This window comes from Eleutherodactylus coqui, chromosome 5 (assembly GCF_035609145.1).
Source record: "Eleutherodactylus coqui strain aEleCoq1 chromosome 5, aEleCoq1.hap1, whole genome shotgun sequence".
Taxonomy (NCBI): Eukaryota; Metazoa; Chordata; class Amphibia; order Anura; family Eleutherodactylidae; genus Eleutherodactylus; species Eleutherodactylus coqui.
Window position 1 is genome coordinate 221,061,483 of NC_089841.1, and position 15,068 is coordinate 221,076,550.

Here is a 15,068-nt window from a genome sequence, read left to right on the forward strand (position 1 = left end):
TTACATTGCAAACTCTTACATTATGATCGTTTTCCTTTTGGAACTGTAGGTGCGCTTTAAATACCGAAGATGCAAAAAAGATCTTTATTCAGGTCGTATTCAAATTTCTTTATAGGGCCTGAGCTGCACTCCCGATTGTCACTTTACGAGTGAAATATGAAAAATCTGCATGCTGCATGCATTATCATAACTTAATTTTGTGAATTAATTACAGCATTGCTAGTTCTTCCGCTACACTACACCTTTAATGGCATCCTTTTGTATAAGGAACAATATTTCATACTACAGCGCAGACAGCTACTCATTAATTCTAAAATGAAGTCAACCATCACTGCAGCCAAGAACATGCCTACTAATGTTTATCAGTCTATTCACTGTTTTCTCATCTTGCCTGTAGTCCACACAGTCTCTAAACATTAAGTGTGTCATATATCATTTTCGGTCATAATTATTTTTCAGTAGAATTAGCAGCAATAGTGTTCTAGGGAATTAAAAAAAACATGGAAATCACGAAGCAAGCGTGAACACAGTCACTGTGCGGACTGTATACAACCCGGGGGATGGATATATGGTCACTGGATGCACTACCATAGAGCAGTGGCATGACTAGAGCTCACAGTCTATTTTATGGTAAGACTAGGGCTAGGCTAGAAGAAATAAAGCTAGCAAATGATTTTGGAGTGGGGGAGAAAATTTGAGCATTTTGAACATACTTATGATAGTTGGGGTATTAAACAATCTCTATGTAGATGTTGTCCAGGTCAGTAAAGGACAGCAATCTAATCTAGCACTGCTGGCCACCAAGAAATCAGGAAATGTAGTTATGTAATACCCTATTTTTCATACTGGAGTAGTTTAAAAACATTGTATGGGGAAGAGGCCTACCTTAGATAGCCAATAAGAAGGTATTTTCACCCACAATGCTCTCCAAGACGCCACGCCAACATATATCGCTACCCTTCTGTCCAAACACTGCCTTTTCCGCATGCTCCACTCTGCTAACACACTCAAACTAAACACTCCTTTAATACGAACCTCACGTGCTCGCCTCCAAGACTTCTCTAGAGCAGCATTGATCCTCTGGAATGCTCTACCCCAAAACATCCGGACAATCCCCGAAGCACAGAACTTCAGACAGGCCTTAAAGATGCACCTCTTCAAAGAAGTATACCAAACCTCCTAATCTAGTCTCCCACCCCCACAATACGCCCCCTGCTCCTCCCTATGGCTTTTCACTTTTGCCTATCATGTACCCTTCCTGCCCTATACTTCCTGTACAATCCTCGCCTCGTTTGTGTTCTAAAAACTTGATATCACATGTTATCGTCACATTGCTGTGTTCCCCCTTGCTCTGCCGCCTAGCCCTGTACTTTTTGCTATCACCCCACCCTCTTTGTTTCTAAATAATTGAATACCACATGTAACTTTTGTAATTTCTGTAATTTTCGTATTGTTTGTTTTCCCCATGTGCCTCGAAAGCGCTGTGGAATAAGTTGGCGCTATACAAATAAAGATTATTATTAGTAGTAGTATCGAACTCTATGTAGATGTTGTCCAGGTCAGTAATGGACAGCAATCTAGCGCTGTTTGCCACCAAGAAATTAGGAAAGGTAAGTTATTTCCTACCTTATTTTTCATATTGGAGTAGGGATCAAAAACGTTGAATGGGAAAAGGCCTCTCTTAGATAGCCTATAAGACGGTATCGAATAACTACATTTCTTTCTCCATAGATGGTCAGCACAGTACAACATTGTACAACTGAGAAACTATACCAGGTATGACATGATAAAAGTCATTGGGCCTCATTTATCAAATCTGTCCAACATGAAAATTGTCCCTGTTGCCCAATTTAAGGCTCATGGTTGTAAAAAAAAAAAAAAAAAAAAAAAAAAAAAAAAAAGGAAATGGAAACACAACTGACAATAAGATATATACGTGAGAAGGAAACTTACTTTATTTTTTCGTTTGCGGGAACTTCAGGCAACTCCACAGTAATCATGCCATCTGAATTGGTTTTCCCAATAAAAACTGGTTTCGTTCGGAGAACGTCTGGGGCAGTTTTTGCTGCCACTCTGTGCTGCAGTCCACCGGCACTATTTCCTCTATTGGTCAAGACAAAGGAGTATAAGGTTTCTGGTTTTAGATTGATGATGAGTTTCTGTGTGGCCCGACCATCAACTTCAGCAGCCTTCTTCCCATCATCATACAGAATCTTGGAAGGCAGAAAATATAGGAAAAAATGTATATATTTAGGTCAGGTTTGAAAACAGGAAGACAACATATAAAGTATTACCACGAAATAATAACTAAAATCAGTGCAAAAAAGAGCATCTTTTGGAGTTTTACAGTGAATGAAAGTAACAACAAACTTTTGGACCACATACAGCATAATGAAATAGAGGACACGAAAAGGACAAATTCAGAAGAACCATCGGTTTATCAGTGCAAGTACTTTTGGTAAAAGTGATAGCTACAATAATAGTTTTGATATGCCAATAAAAATACTGTTCAGTGGAGTTATAGGATAATATCCACAGACACAACCATAGTGTACAAAATCATCAGGTAGGAGGAAATGTTCACCCTTAGGTTATAAACCTTAGAGTTGTCTGTTAATACTGTCAACCCACTAGTGTATACACCAGCCTACTATACTATATAGATATATACTATAGTACACTCATTGTCAAAAAAAAAAAAATCAAGCAGCTAGAAGGAGTTGTCAGAATCTAATGAAATGTCCTATGTGTGATTGTAACACTGATATAAGTGATTGCAGTATCAGAGCAAAAGGAGAACTTAGTGCGGAAAACTGAACCCTTGAAGGGTGACTCTAGTACCCTGTTGTAGCGTCTCTCGCTTGGATACAAGATGTGATATGGGCGGGCATGGAGGCTCTAACACCCTGTTGGGGCACATCTAGCTTGGATACAAGCGGGCATGGAGGCTCTAGTACCCTGTTGTACCACCTCTATCTTGGATACAAGATGTGATACGGGTTGGCATGGAGGCTCTAGTACCATGTTTGACCACCTCTAGCTTGGATACAAGATGTGATATGGGCAGGTATGGAGGCTCTAGTACCTTGTTGTAGCACCTCTAGCTTGGATACAAGATGTGATACGGGCGGGCATGGAGGCTCTAACACCCTGTTGGGGCACCTCTAGCTTGGATACAAGCGGGTATGGAGGCTCTAGTACCCTGTTGTACCGCCTCTAGCTTGGATACAAGATGTGATACAAGCGGGCATGCAGGTTCTAGTACCCTGTTGTACCACCTCTAGCTTGGATACAACATGTGATACAGGAGGGCATAGAGGCTCTAGTACCCTGTTGGGCTGCCTCTAGCTTGGATACAAGATGTGATACAAGGGGACACGCCACAACTCTAAACTTTGCATATCCGCCTGAGATGTAACTGCATGCCAAGTTTTGCAGCAAAATGGCAACTACTTCTAGGGGCTTGATTTTTTTGTTACAAAGAGTGTGTATCACTTGTTATCGAACTAGTTTTCACATATTTTTACAAATATTTTTCCTTCTATTTACCTGGATGCTAGAAGTGAATTAGCTAAAGAAATAAAATGCGGTATGTGAAGTACACAAACTCATTTGCATTGTACCACGTGTGTGTTTCATAAAGAATGATAACCTATTGAAGATTTTCAATCAAATGTGAAATCAAGAAGAAGAAAAAAAAAGCAAAAACAAACAAAAACAACTTACTTTGAAAGGCAATGCGGAGTTGTAGTTTTCCGGTATTTCCCATGACAGCAATACGGATGTCTTCATCACAGCTTTTACATGAAAATTTTTTGCGAACACTGCTGGAAAAGTAAGAAAATTGCATTTGCACTATTCTTTTACCCACGATACCTATCTTCCCTCGGACCATTTCAGCTAAATTTCTACATGTCTGATACGAGATGAAAGAAACGCTGGATTATGAAGACCCTGTACCCTGGTTCTTGTCTCCAGATTTTTTTATCTTACCTGAAAGTGGTATGCAGGAACTAGCGAGACTAAACCCAACTTTCAAAACACATTAAGGTTCAAGTACATTACCTTATCCAATAATTAAGTGAGTTGTGCCATCAGGATAGCAACCATTTCTGCACCCTGATTTCCCAAGAAAAGGTATTCCTCAAAAGGAGAAAGTCTTAAGTAGACAAATCCTACCTTGATCTACTGGCAGCGTCCTGAATTGGACACTTGGACTAAAAGGACCAGGACCCTTGCTGGTATGAGCACGTATTTTAACATCGTAAAACGTATCGGGTTTTAATGTAGTGAGAGTCACGGTTGTGTCAGCAGGAACAATAGGAACTTCAAATGGATTATATGGATTGTTGATATCCCTGTACAGGAGGGTGTATTTTAGGATTACACCATTTCTTTCTGCTAGGATGGGAGGTTGCCACGTTATTTGCACTGATGTTGATGACATGCTGTCACAGTGAAGATTTTGAGGAAATCCAGTTGGTATCTCCTCTGGAATAGTAATTTCTTGGATGTTTTCTTCCCCAAAGCCCACTTTATTTCTGGCTGATAATTTAAATATATATGAGGCTCCTTTGTGGATTTCTTTGGCAGTAAAGTGGTCTTCTTTTTCTGAGAAGTCTACAGCTGTAAGAATGTCTAGATCTTTGCGACCATACTTTAGTCGGTAACCCATGATTGGGCCAAAGGTTTCTACTGGTGGATACCACTGAACAAGAGCAGTGCTCATCTGAGTGTGGTTGATTACAAGGCGAGGTCTACCTGGAACTGAAATAAAAAGAAGTCATTTTAATGTACCCCCTACAACGTGCAATACTCATATTCCACATATGTTTATGAGCCCATGTATTATGTTAGATGACAATGCATACGACTGACACTCAACGACTACCACGGTTGTTTAAGGCATTTTAAAGTTAGGAGGAACCAATTCAAAACTTTTTACATCATTAAGTCCAGATAGCATCTCAAGGCACCATACACATTAGATAAAAGTCACCTGAGTGCACGACTGTTGGGTGTGTATGGGGATATCCTAAATTTTCCCCAACAGATCATGTCAGGGGAAAGAAAAATTGGGCCCAATGAATTTCGACGCCCGATGTTTTTGTCTCCAGGACATAAGCTTGAGCTGTCTTGCTATGGCTGTCTCCGCTGTCCACATGTAAGACATATGAACGCTTGGCCGAACTAAGCATTTGGGCAAAATATAGATGGGACAGAATAGAACATGTTATAATAACGATCTGTGCCACTGTTTGTTTAACCTTTTAATTGCTTTACCATCTGTTTTGTTATATTAAGACAAGAGAATAATAGCTTTCAAATGTCTTAAAGTAAAATAACTTGCCGCAGAAAGCTGTTGGCTACATGAATGTTTGGTCAACCTCTAATGAGGGTGTATAGGCACTGTTAGTGTATGCATGAAGCACATATTTGATCATCGGGGGTCAGAAACGCAATTTTTTCTCCTTAGGGAGAGCACCTAGACAGTGAGTGAGGAGACTGAAATGGCCGTGCATGCTCCTTTGGGTAATATGCAAATAAGGGAGATGGAAGGCAGCATTTCTTCAAGCCAAAGTCAGACTTTTTATACAAGCCTTGTAACAATGACCGGGAATTTAAAAGCAAAGCCAGACTCCATATACATACAGCTGTTTCAGGGTGTTTGCCCTTTATAAGTGTACAGTATGAGTCTGGCTTTGCTAGTGAGAGGCCTGGGAGTCTGCTTTGCATTGATTCTATTCAATAGTGCACAGAGATATACAATCTCCATGACTAAAACGGATAAGAAAAGTTCTTGGAAGTGTTCTTGTGTTTAAGTACCCAAATACAAGAACGACCACAGAAAAGCCAATAGACTCGTGTTCCCCTCTAAAATGTACACTTTTGTGAAAACAAGGGTCCAAATAACATTTAGTGAGCATAGAATGCTTGTAGGTCTTTCTTCTTACATAGAGGCAATATAAATAATTATACAGAGTGAGTCTGGGTGTTCTACTCGGGATAACTGTTTCATGGGACTTATTGGACCGATCCCGCTGTCTTAGTCCTAATGTATAACTGGTAACAATTCATCTTCTTTCACTAGCCTTCGGTAACTCCATAGCTGATATATTTTGTCTTATGTGAAGAATGGAAAAATCTGAAAAAAGGTATGCTTAGCGAAAATAATTCTAAGCCACATTCTTGTTTTGTGTTCTAACTATTACTAAAGCCAATGGAGCATAAGCAAACCGAGGAGAGTCCAAAGAAATAGAATAATAACTCCTTCAGTTTCTAGTGAAGAGATTGCTAGAAGCTGTCACTAAATTATATATGTCATAAATTGCTTTTATTCTGGCGGCAGCCCTCACATTGATGACTATTTTTTTAACCTTGATTGGTGGTGCCTCTAAAGGAAATAAGAAATACAGCCAGACTTCCAAAGAATTGAATCAGACGAGAGCCTGGCTTATTAAAAAGAAATAGCCTCCTCTACCTGGCGGCAAAGTGAAGTGTGTATATTTGATATTTCGAGCCTAGTGTGCAGTAAAGTATATGTAGGTCGACCCTATTAAAGAGAAAATAATGGTGATTAGCCACTTGGCTTTGTGCATCATAAAAATAAAACTTGATTACCAGCGCTGCTTTAGTTATCTTCTTACAATAAAAGGTTTTACAACAGAAGAAATGGACATAGTACAGTCCATCTTACAAATGGCTCCCAGGTGGCATATGATGTAATGGTGTGTCTTTAATTTATTTCACCGTGTTAAAAAGCAAAGAGTTATGATATTGTTCCAAATTCCTTCATCATTGATAGTGATGTTATTTTAGTGTTTACTAATGTTGCTTATTGTAATGGACAGGGAGGAAGAGGGGAGAGAAGCCCAGCTGGAGGGAGAAGCCCAGCCACCACCCACCAGCCAGGAGTGTGTATATTGCGCTCACTTGAAGGAAGAGCTCTGATAGACTTCTCAGAGTGAAACTTGTGGAATGAACTGCATATCCAATAATCAGCTACTCTACCACTAAGAAGGTATTTGTATGCACACATGCATCAGTTCTGCATCAGTTTGTAAGAAGTCCACATTCAGTTAAAAACTAATCAATTTTAAAAGGACTCCAAAGGCAGGTGTGAAACCACTCTAACGTACACCAGTTTTCACAGTGGTAGACCGGGAATGTCCAAATATTACTTGGACAATGGAAAAGTCTCCTGTATTACTACAGAAGTATGAAATGAACACTCAATGACAACTTCCCATTGCAAGACCAGCATTTGCCAGACTTGTAGCCATCAGCTGATCGCCATGGCGGCTCTCTTTGTAAAGGGGTTTTCGACAATCAGATAACCACCTAAAGCCTCAGTTACACTGGCGCATCAGCACCCGTACACCGGTGCCGATGCGCCCGTGTGACCGACACCAGCAGACGGACGTACCTGAAGACGGCAGTCTCTCTGCAGCGCCGGGAGGAAGAACATGTGACCGGCTCCATTGCCGGTCATGTGTTCTATGATCAGCGCTGGAGAGAAACGGCCGTCTTCAGGTACGGCTGTCTTCTAACTGTCAGTCACACGGGCGCATCGGCGCCGCCGGTGTACGGGTGCCGATGCGCCAGTGTGACTGAGCCCTTAAAAACACTGAAAAGGGCACTGCAAACTTAAGAGTGGTCTACTACTAAAAAAGATAACATTTCTGTGGCAGTGTATAGAAATGTGTCAATGTGGAAAATTAATGGTTTGCTCTAAAATATGTAATTTGCTTAATTTATGAAAAGATAACCCCTGCCTATTAAATCTTCCTTTTTACAATACGATTATCCAATATACCGTAAAACAGATGGGCAAAAAGAATGTAAAAAAAAAACAGTAGAATGTATGGCAGTGCCCCAATTTCACATGATCTCAACTGGTTTAGGTTAATAGTCATTTGGAAGCATCTCCCATCTACAATTTTAAGGGTAGCCATTTTTTTTTTGGATAAACATAAAAATCCAAAGTATATGGTGAAAAGTTTGAATTAGTTAACTCTGCAGTACTTCGTGTATAAGCTATGAAGTGGATAGCCGCATAAGTCATACACTTGTAAAAACATGATGTGATTGAGACGAGCAGAAGTGATTTCCGATGCACAAAAGCTCAATGAATTTATAGTACATGTCAGAAGGTATTTCCTTTACACCTTGACACTTTGGGCGTAAGTAAGATACTAAAATATGTGTTTCATCAATGAAGTATTTGCATGTGGAGTGTTAATGCAGATGCCTAGCATTCCTATATCCCTTTATACAGGGTCTCTCGGACAGGTACTCTTTTATTCGGTGTAGTAGATAAAATCCATGAATCGAAAAGACCTCGGAACGCATTTCATAGGACTCGGCAATCTGTTCAACAAATTGGGTTCATTTTGTCTGGGATTGGTAAACAAGTACATACTATAGATCAATATGACTGATGGATGTACTTTTTGGTAGATGGAGAAGGACTAAATGTGACAGCTGTGTCTGACAAGGATTAAGTACTAAGAGGATCACCTGCACCACTTGTAGTCACAACTCTCGGCTTGCTCCGAGCACCATCTCCTTTTGTGGTGTAAGCTGTCACAGTGATGGCATATGCTGTTTCAGGCTGCAGTCCAGAAATGATCATTTCCTGAAATTAAGTGCAGAGGATGGTAAAAGTCAGTTTCGAAAGTCAGTGAACCATTACATAACTGAACTTACATTCATCTTTCTTTTGCTCTTATCTACCCTGAAAATAATTCTATTTCCTGTCTGGTAAATATTAGGAAAAATGGTGCCTGCATCGGCCTAACATATCCGTCATTATGATCTATTTTATATGTTTCTATACGGTACATATGTGATATACCGTATGGAGCATCTACACTGCTGCCCATGTATAGATAATGGTAGTTATTACTGTATCTACCTGTAACTAGGGTATGAAAAGTTCTAGTGTTTGCATGTAGAATGGCATTTGCTCTCTTTAAGGGATACGGTTTTAGTAGACTTTTATGTTTCCGGGCGGCACATAGATGCTGCTGCTAAATGTACAGTAGGGACTAGAGAAGTGGCCGTTTTAGCTGGAAAGACACTAGCAGATTGATATTAAGTTTGCAATATAAAAGTAATAATTGGGCTTCTTTGGCTGACAAAGAGCCCGCAGCGCAATAATTGTTTTGCTCAGGTCAAGAAATAATAGACTCTGACAGAAACTTATTAGATCCATCAAGAATTTAAGACTTAAGGCCACTTTCACAAGGCAGTATTTTGATCTTTAGTTTCATGAGTATTTGTAAGCCAAAACCAGGACATATGAATCCTTCTACTGTACTATTTCTCTGTGTACAGATGTAGTAGCGCCCTCCTTGAAGGATGCCACGCTACACTTCTGGTGAAGATGGACAGAAACCGCCATGCTACTTGGTGGCCACCACCATTCAGATTGAAGCAAATAGCATAGCTACGTCTTATCAGCTCGGTAGCCCGTTAATGTAAGATACATTAGCAAGGCTACATCTGTAGGTTCCATTCCTGGTTTTAGCTTACAAATACTTACCAAAATACTGCCATGTTAAAGCAGCCTTAGACAGACTAAAAATGGTCCCAATTTCTAATTTCTAAGTACATTTATGTCTTTAGATAACAATACTCTATCTCTACATTCATCTGACTTTAAAGGGGCTGTCCAGTTGTAAACTATTGATTGCCTATCCTCAGGAAAGATCATCACTAGTAGATTGGCAGGGGTCCGCCGAATCGGACTCCTCTCAATCAGCTGCTCTCTGGGCTGATGCTCTCGTACGGTTGGCTTATTTCTGCTGGAAGAAACGGCTCGGTTTCCATTGAAGTGGCCAGACTTGGTACCGTAGGCCAAGTTCCAATTGCAGTGAATGGGAACTTTACATGTAATACAAAGCTTGGCCACTGCAGTGGGAACAGAGCTGTCTGCTTTCTGCAAAAATCAGATAACTGTAACTATAACATCACCCCAGAGAAAAGCTGATTGACAGGAGTCTTAGGTGGCAGACCTCTGCCAATCTACTACTGATGATCTATTCTGAGAAAAGGCCACTAATAGTTTACATCTGGACAACCCTTTACACAGCACTCTGAGGTCTCCTATATGAGGGCAGCATAGAGTTTGGGCATACACATAACCTTTCTAACACTAAGCTAGGGAGATGAATGTCCCAATATTGGAAACTTTAGCTTTATGACCGAGTTCATGTGTAGTGGAAATGCTGCAGACTTTCAGCAGCGGACTTGGTTATGGCAAATCTGCAGTATTTTACAGTACCAGCCATGTGGAAGGAATTTCATCCACACACTGCCAAAAAAGAAGCAGCGTAAATTGAACAGTAGCGCAGATTTTAAATCTGTAGCTTAAGAAGTTTATGCTGCGAATATTCAGTGCAGGAGTTCAGCTCTTCAAATGAGAGGGCAAAACCCGTGTTAACCCTTTCCAATCCAATTTGTATCCTGGTTTTCCTAGGGGGCTTACTGTTTTTCTGCTGTTAAACAACGGTGCTATATGCTGGCTAAAGCCAGCACTGCATGAGGTGACACGTTGGATAGGCTCCAACAGCAGAGAGGCTGACAATATACAGTAAGAGAACCCCGACGGACGTCTTCCAACATCGGAGCTGTACAGCCTTAAATCATAATGTCTTCAGAGGTCAGACAGTGGATTGGAAAGGGTTAAAATCTGTACCAAGAGAGGTGTCAAAAACTGTGTGTTATGCTATGGACGCTTGTGATATATGTCAGTGAAACTCTGCAAACATCACAATCATTTACCTGCAATGTTTCAGCAATTTGCGTTTGGAGTTAAAAAAAAAAAAACGCAATTCGCTTAGAACCACAGGGATCATATAGTTAAAATGGTAAAAAAAATGCATCAGACTTGCATTTAAATTGCATGGCATGGGGGTACGATGCAATTTTTTTTTCATTGCCTTAGAAATAATAGGCGATTCTTGAACAAGAATTGCCCCAAAATAGCTCTTACTGTGATTTTTCTATCTCGGACTATTGGTTCGAGAAAAACGTTGCTTGTGTGTATAAAGCCATTTAAATGAATGGGTGCTTTCCTTTCGCAATAGGACAGAGCTCACAGGTGAAAAATCATTCATGTGAATTCAGCCTAACCTGCCAAATTTCAACATGGATTTCGTTGCGGATTTGGATCCAGATCTGCACCAAAATGCACGGCAGATTTTACTACTTGAACGTGGCCTGAAGCAGGTTTCTACAGATTCTTATCTGAGAGCTGCACACCCTATGCTGGGTTCAGGAATATCTAGTTTTCTATTATGTCATTTAGTATTTTCCAATAAAAGCTGTAAACGCCACCAGAACCCATAGAGGAAGTCTGCAATTCTACTACCACCATCTTGATTGACAGCTTTACCTATAGGAATTTTGTATATAGAGAGAAGTCTGTCAATCCCTCTGTGTGGGATGGGATGCAGGATTCCTGCTCTCTCTGAGTACTAGTTGCATTTACAAGTTTTTACATGAAAACGATACATTCCCAAATTCAGCATCTCCCCCTCCATCGTATGCTGACCTCATATACAGTAGGAGACCCGACAGAAACATATTAAAGATAAATGTTCTAATATTGGGACATTCATCTGTCTATCTGCGATCAACATTATATAGTGACAATATGAAAACAGTCTATTCTTCTTAAAATTATACTAGTTGAAGAATTCATAAGTCATAATTAAAGGGGTTGTCTGAGTTATATAAAGTGCCTCTGATTGGGGCCCCCATCGTATAAAATAACAAACATCTGATCCTCACTGTTCCTTGCTCTCTGATATGTTGCTGGCGAATGAGCAGGGGAGCGGTGAGTATCAGTAGTTATTCTTCATAATGATGGGGGCCCGTTCAGAGGCACGTTATAGAACTCCGACACCCCCTTTAAATCTTTATATGCGGCACACTTCATATCTAAATATTCTATAAAATAAATGTAATCTATCAATTATTTTTCTTATTCTTTTTATAAACAAGCCTGCTCTTGTCAGGGCGGTACAATACAGCAAGAGGTCCGCTCTATTACAAGCCAAAACTGTATAAAGGGGTTGTGCCAGTTGACTACTGGGAGAAGGACTTCCCCGGAGACAATGAGTCTGCTGTATACATGAGTACAACGCTCTCTCTGCCTCTTTCTGCCCCTTATTCAGACAGCCGCATGTGCAAAAACGGGGTTGGATGAGCTTAATTTGTGCGTATATCTGTGTGTATTGCTGTACTTTTTGCGCACACAGGGCCAGTTCACGTGCGACACGCCTTTTCTGTGGATTAACCCTTTGCAATCCAATTTTGGATTCAGAGTTTCCTAGGGGACTTTCTCTTTCTGCCATTATACAATGGTGCCATCTGCTGGCTAGAGCCAGTACTGCAGTATGTGACATGCTGGAGAGGCCCCCGACAACAGAGCGGCCAGTAATCTACAGTAAGAATACCCTGACGGATGTCTAACGATGTCAGAGCTGTACAGCCTTCAAACAGAATGTCTTTAGACGTCAGACAGTGGATTGGAAATGCGCACGCAAAACACGCTCATTAGGGCCAAACCAATTAAAGCAATGAGTTCTATTACCTGTATTTTGTAGTCGCAGATTTTGCGTTTACAAATACCTGCACAAGCATGGCCGTGTAGAAGAAGCCCTCAAGTTGTTGATCGGCAGGCTGCTGTCTATATACAGCAGCCTGTCAATCACTGGCTAAAGGGACCTGAAAATATTTTCCTAAGGGCTCCCCCATAAGAGTGCGTTACCGCCCGCGTAGGGAGCACATTAGAAAGTACTGTAAAATTAGTTATTGTGTATTAAAAGCACAAAACCCGCATATATGGTATGCAGTAAGAAATGCTCATAAGAGAGAGAGCCCCTATGAATGCATCGGACTCAAACTATGTGGCCGGCGTATTCTTCCAGTGCTCTTGTGCCGTTTGGCTATTAGTAGTAAGTACCGGTGGCTCTATCATTCTTCCCTCACATAGGGCAGCATATCAATCTGACAGATCTGCTGGAAATACATCAACAGCATGTTGCAAAGGAAAATAATTAAAATATCATATACTCCGGAATATTTAGGTATGAAGTGTCTCATTTTAGGCATGTAATATTTTTTTTTCAGCTTTCGAGAATTTCTTAGCCAACATATTTATCCAGGTCTGCTTTGAAAAACAGTACATTTGTGGGCTGAGTGAAGTCATGCATAACACAGGAAGCGGAGCCTAAAGTAAATAGAAATGCATACAAACTTTTAGACTGCACAATCGCTAAAATAATGTAAGATTTTACAATTAACAGGAAAAAAAAAGCTTTTTTTCTGCCTTCTGGCAGGCTGGCCAATCCATGTTCGGTACATCAAAGTTGCAGCACAACCAAAGCAACATTAGTAGCAGCCATTCAAACGACAGCCATTCCAATAGATTGCTGTTGTCAAAGTCGAATATTTGAATTTTTATTTATTTTTTGTAACTTTTACAGACATAACAACATGCCAAATGGAAATAGTCACACATAAAACCAATGTGGAATGTTAGTGCATGCATCTGTGCAAAGAAATCATATACACGGCACGCTGAAAACGACACTTTAGAACCAGCAATCCGCATTACTCACATGTTCAGCAGTATCATCATTTTCCCACTGTTTAAGAGTAAAACATTGGAAAGAAAATAAAAAAAAATACATGAAGAACCATTTAAGCTTGGGGACCAATTAACTTCTTCAGGTCCTTCCAAATAATATGGGTGTTATAATTCTAAAGGAAATCTGTATCGTTTTTTTTTAAAGGGTACACCCAATATGGAGGGACACCCAGTATGTCCCCAGAAACCTTACTAAGCTGGGCAAAGACTTAAAGGGGTTTTCTCGCGAAATCAAGTGGGGTTATACACTTCTGTATGGCCATATTAATGCTCTTTGTAATATACATCGTGCATTAAATATGAGCCATACAGAAGTTATTCACTTACCTGCTCCGTTGCTAGCATCCCCGTCGCCATGGTTCCGTCTAATTTCGGTGTCTTCTTGCTTTTTTAGACGCGCTTGCGCAGATCCGTCTTCTCCCTTCGGCTCCGCTCGGCAGCATCGGCGTTTTGGCTCCGCCCCCTTGTATGCGTCATTGCGTAGCTCCGCCCCATGACGTGTGCCGGTTCCAGCCTCCTGATTGGCTGGAATCGGCACGTGACGGGGGCGGAGCTACGCGATGACGCGTACAAGGGGGTGGAGCCAAAACGCCGATGCTGCCGAGCGGAGCCGAAGGGAGAAGACGGATCTGCGCAAGCGCGTCTAAAAAAGCAAGAAGACACCGAAATTAGACGGAACCATGGCGACGGGGATGCTAGCAACGGAGCAGGTAAGTGAATAACTTCTGTATGGCTCATATTTAATGCACGATGTATATTACAAAGTGCATTAATATGGCCATACAGAAATGTATAACCCCACTTGATTTCGCGAGACAACCCCTTTAAGTTAACGGATGGATGGTCATTCCAGGGGAACCAGCAAAGTCCACTATAAAGCGGAGGCAGCTGGTGCTTGAAACGCCAACTGCTATCTCATTTTGGGTGGCTGGGATCTCAGGGGTGCATGTGCACAACCTCCCAGCCTGGCTATGGCCAACGCTGTGCTCAGCTATATCTTTCAATAGATGGGCTGCGTGAATAATGAGGACTTGCTCATGCTGCCCAGAAGCCCTACTGTTGCGAGAAATAGTAGAGCAGAGCAGTAGAGGTGGCCGGGCTGGGAGCTACTGCGCATGAACCCCTCAGATCTCAGGCATTGGAAGTGAGATGACCGATGGAGTAGCAAGTGTGCAAGCGCCAGCTGCCAATGCTCAACCATGGACGTGGCCGGTTCCTCTGGAAACAAGAAGCCTGGATAAAGAAGGATATCTGGAGATTGGGACATTTTTGAAATAATAAACTTATGGATGAGTGCATTATTTTGACATATCAAAGACAGAGAGAAGGGAATTCAGAGATGGGACTTCCCCTTTAATCCCTCATTAATACGCCACATTCAGCCATAACAGATATGTTACATCTA

General features: G+C 41.1%; 1 protein-coding gene across 8 annotated transcripts in view; it reads right to left on the minus strand.

The window, feature by feature from the left end:
- Positions 1–15,068, minus strand: part of PTPRD (protein tyrosine phosphatase receptor type D) — a 348,154-nt gene that overhangs the window by 110,540 nt on the left and 222,546 nt on the right. For 2 of the 8 annotated variants that reach the window (XM_066604262.1, XM_066604258.1), the window contains exons 13-17: positions 13,635–13,661; positions 8,521–8,638; positions 4,180–4,767; positions 3,727–3,824; positions 1,954–2,213 (exon numbers count right to left, since the gene is read on the minus strand). In XM_066604262.1, the coding sequence (XP_066460359.1) occupies positions 1,954–2,213; positions 3,727–3,824; positions 4,180–4,767; positions 8,521–8,638; positions 13,635–13,661 (1,091 nt within the window). Of the gene's footprint in view, positions 1–1,953; positions 2,214–3,726; positions 3,828–4,179; positions 4,768–8,520; positions 8,639–13,634; positions 13,662–15,068 lie in introns of all 8 variants that reach the window. The other 6 variants (XM_066604261.1, XM_066604257.1, XM_066604263.1 and 3 more) reach the window with 3 other exon arrangements.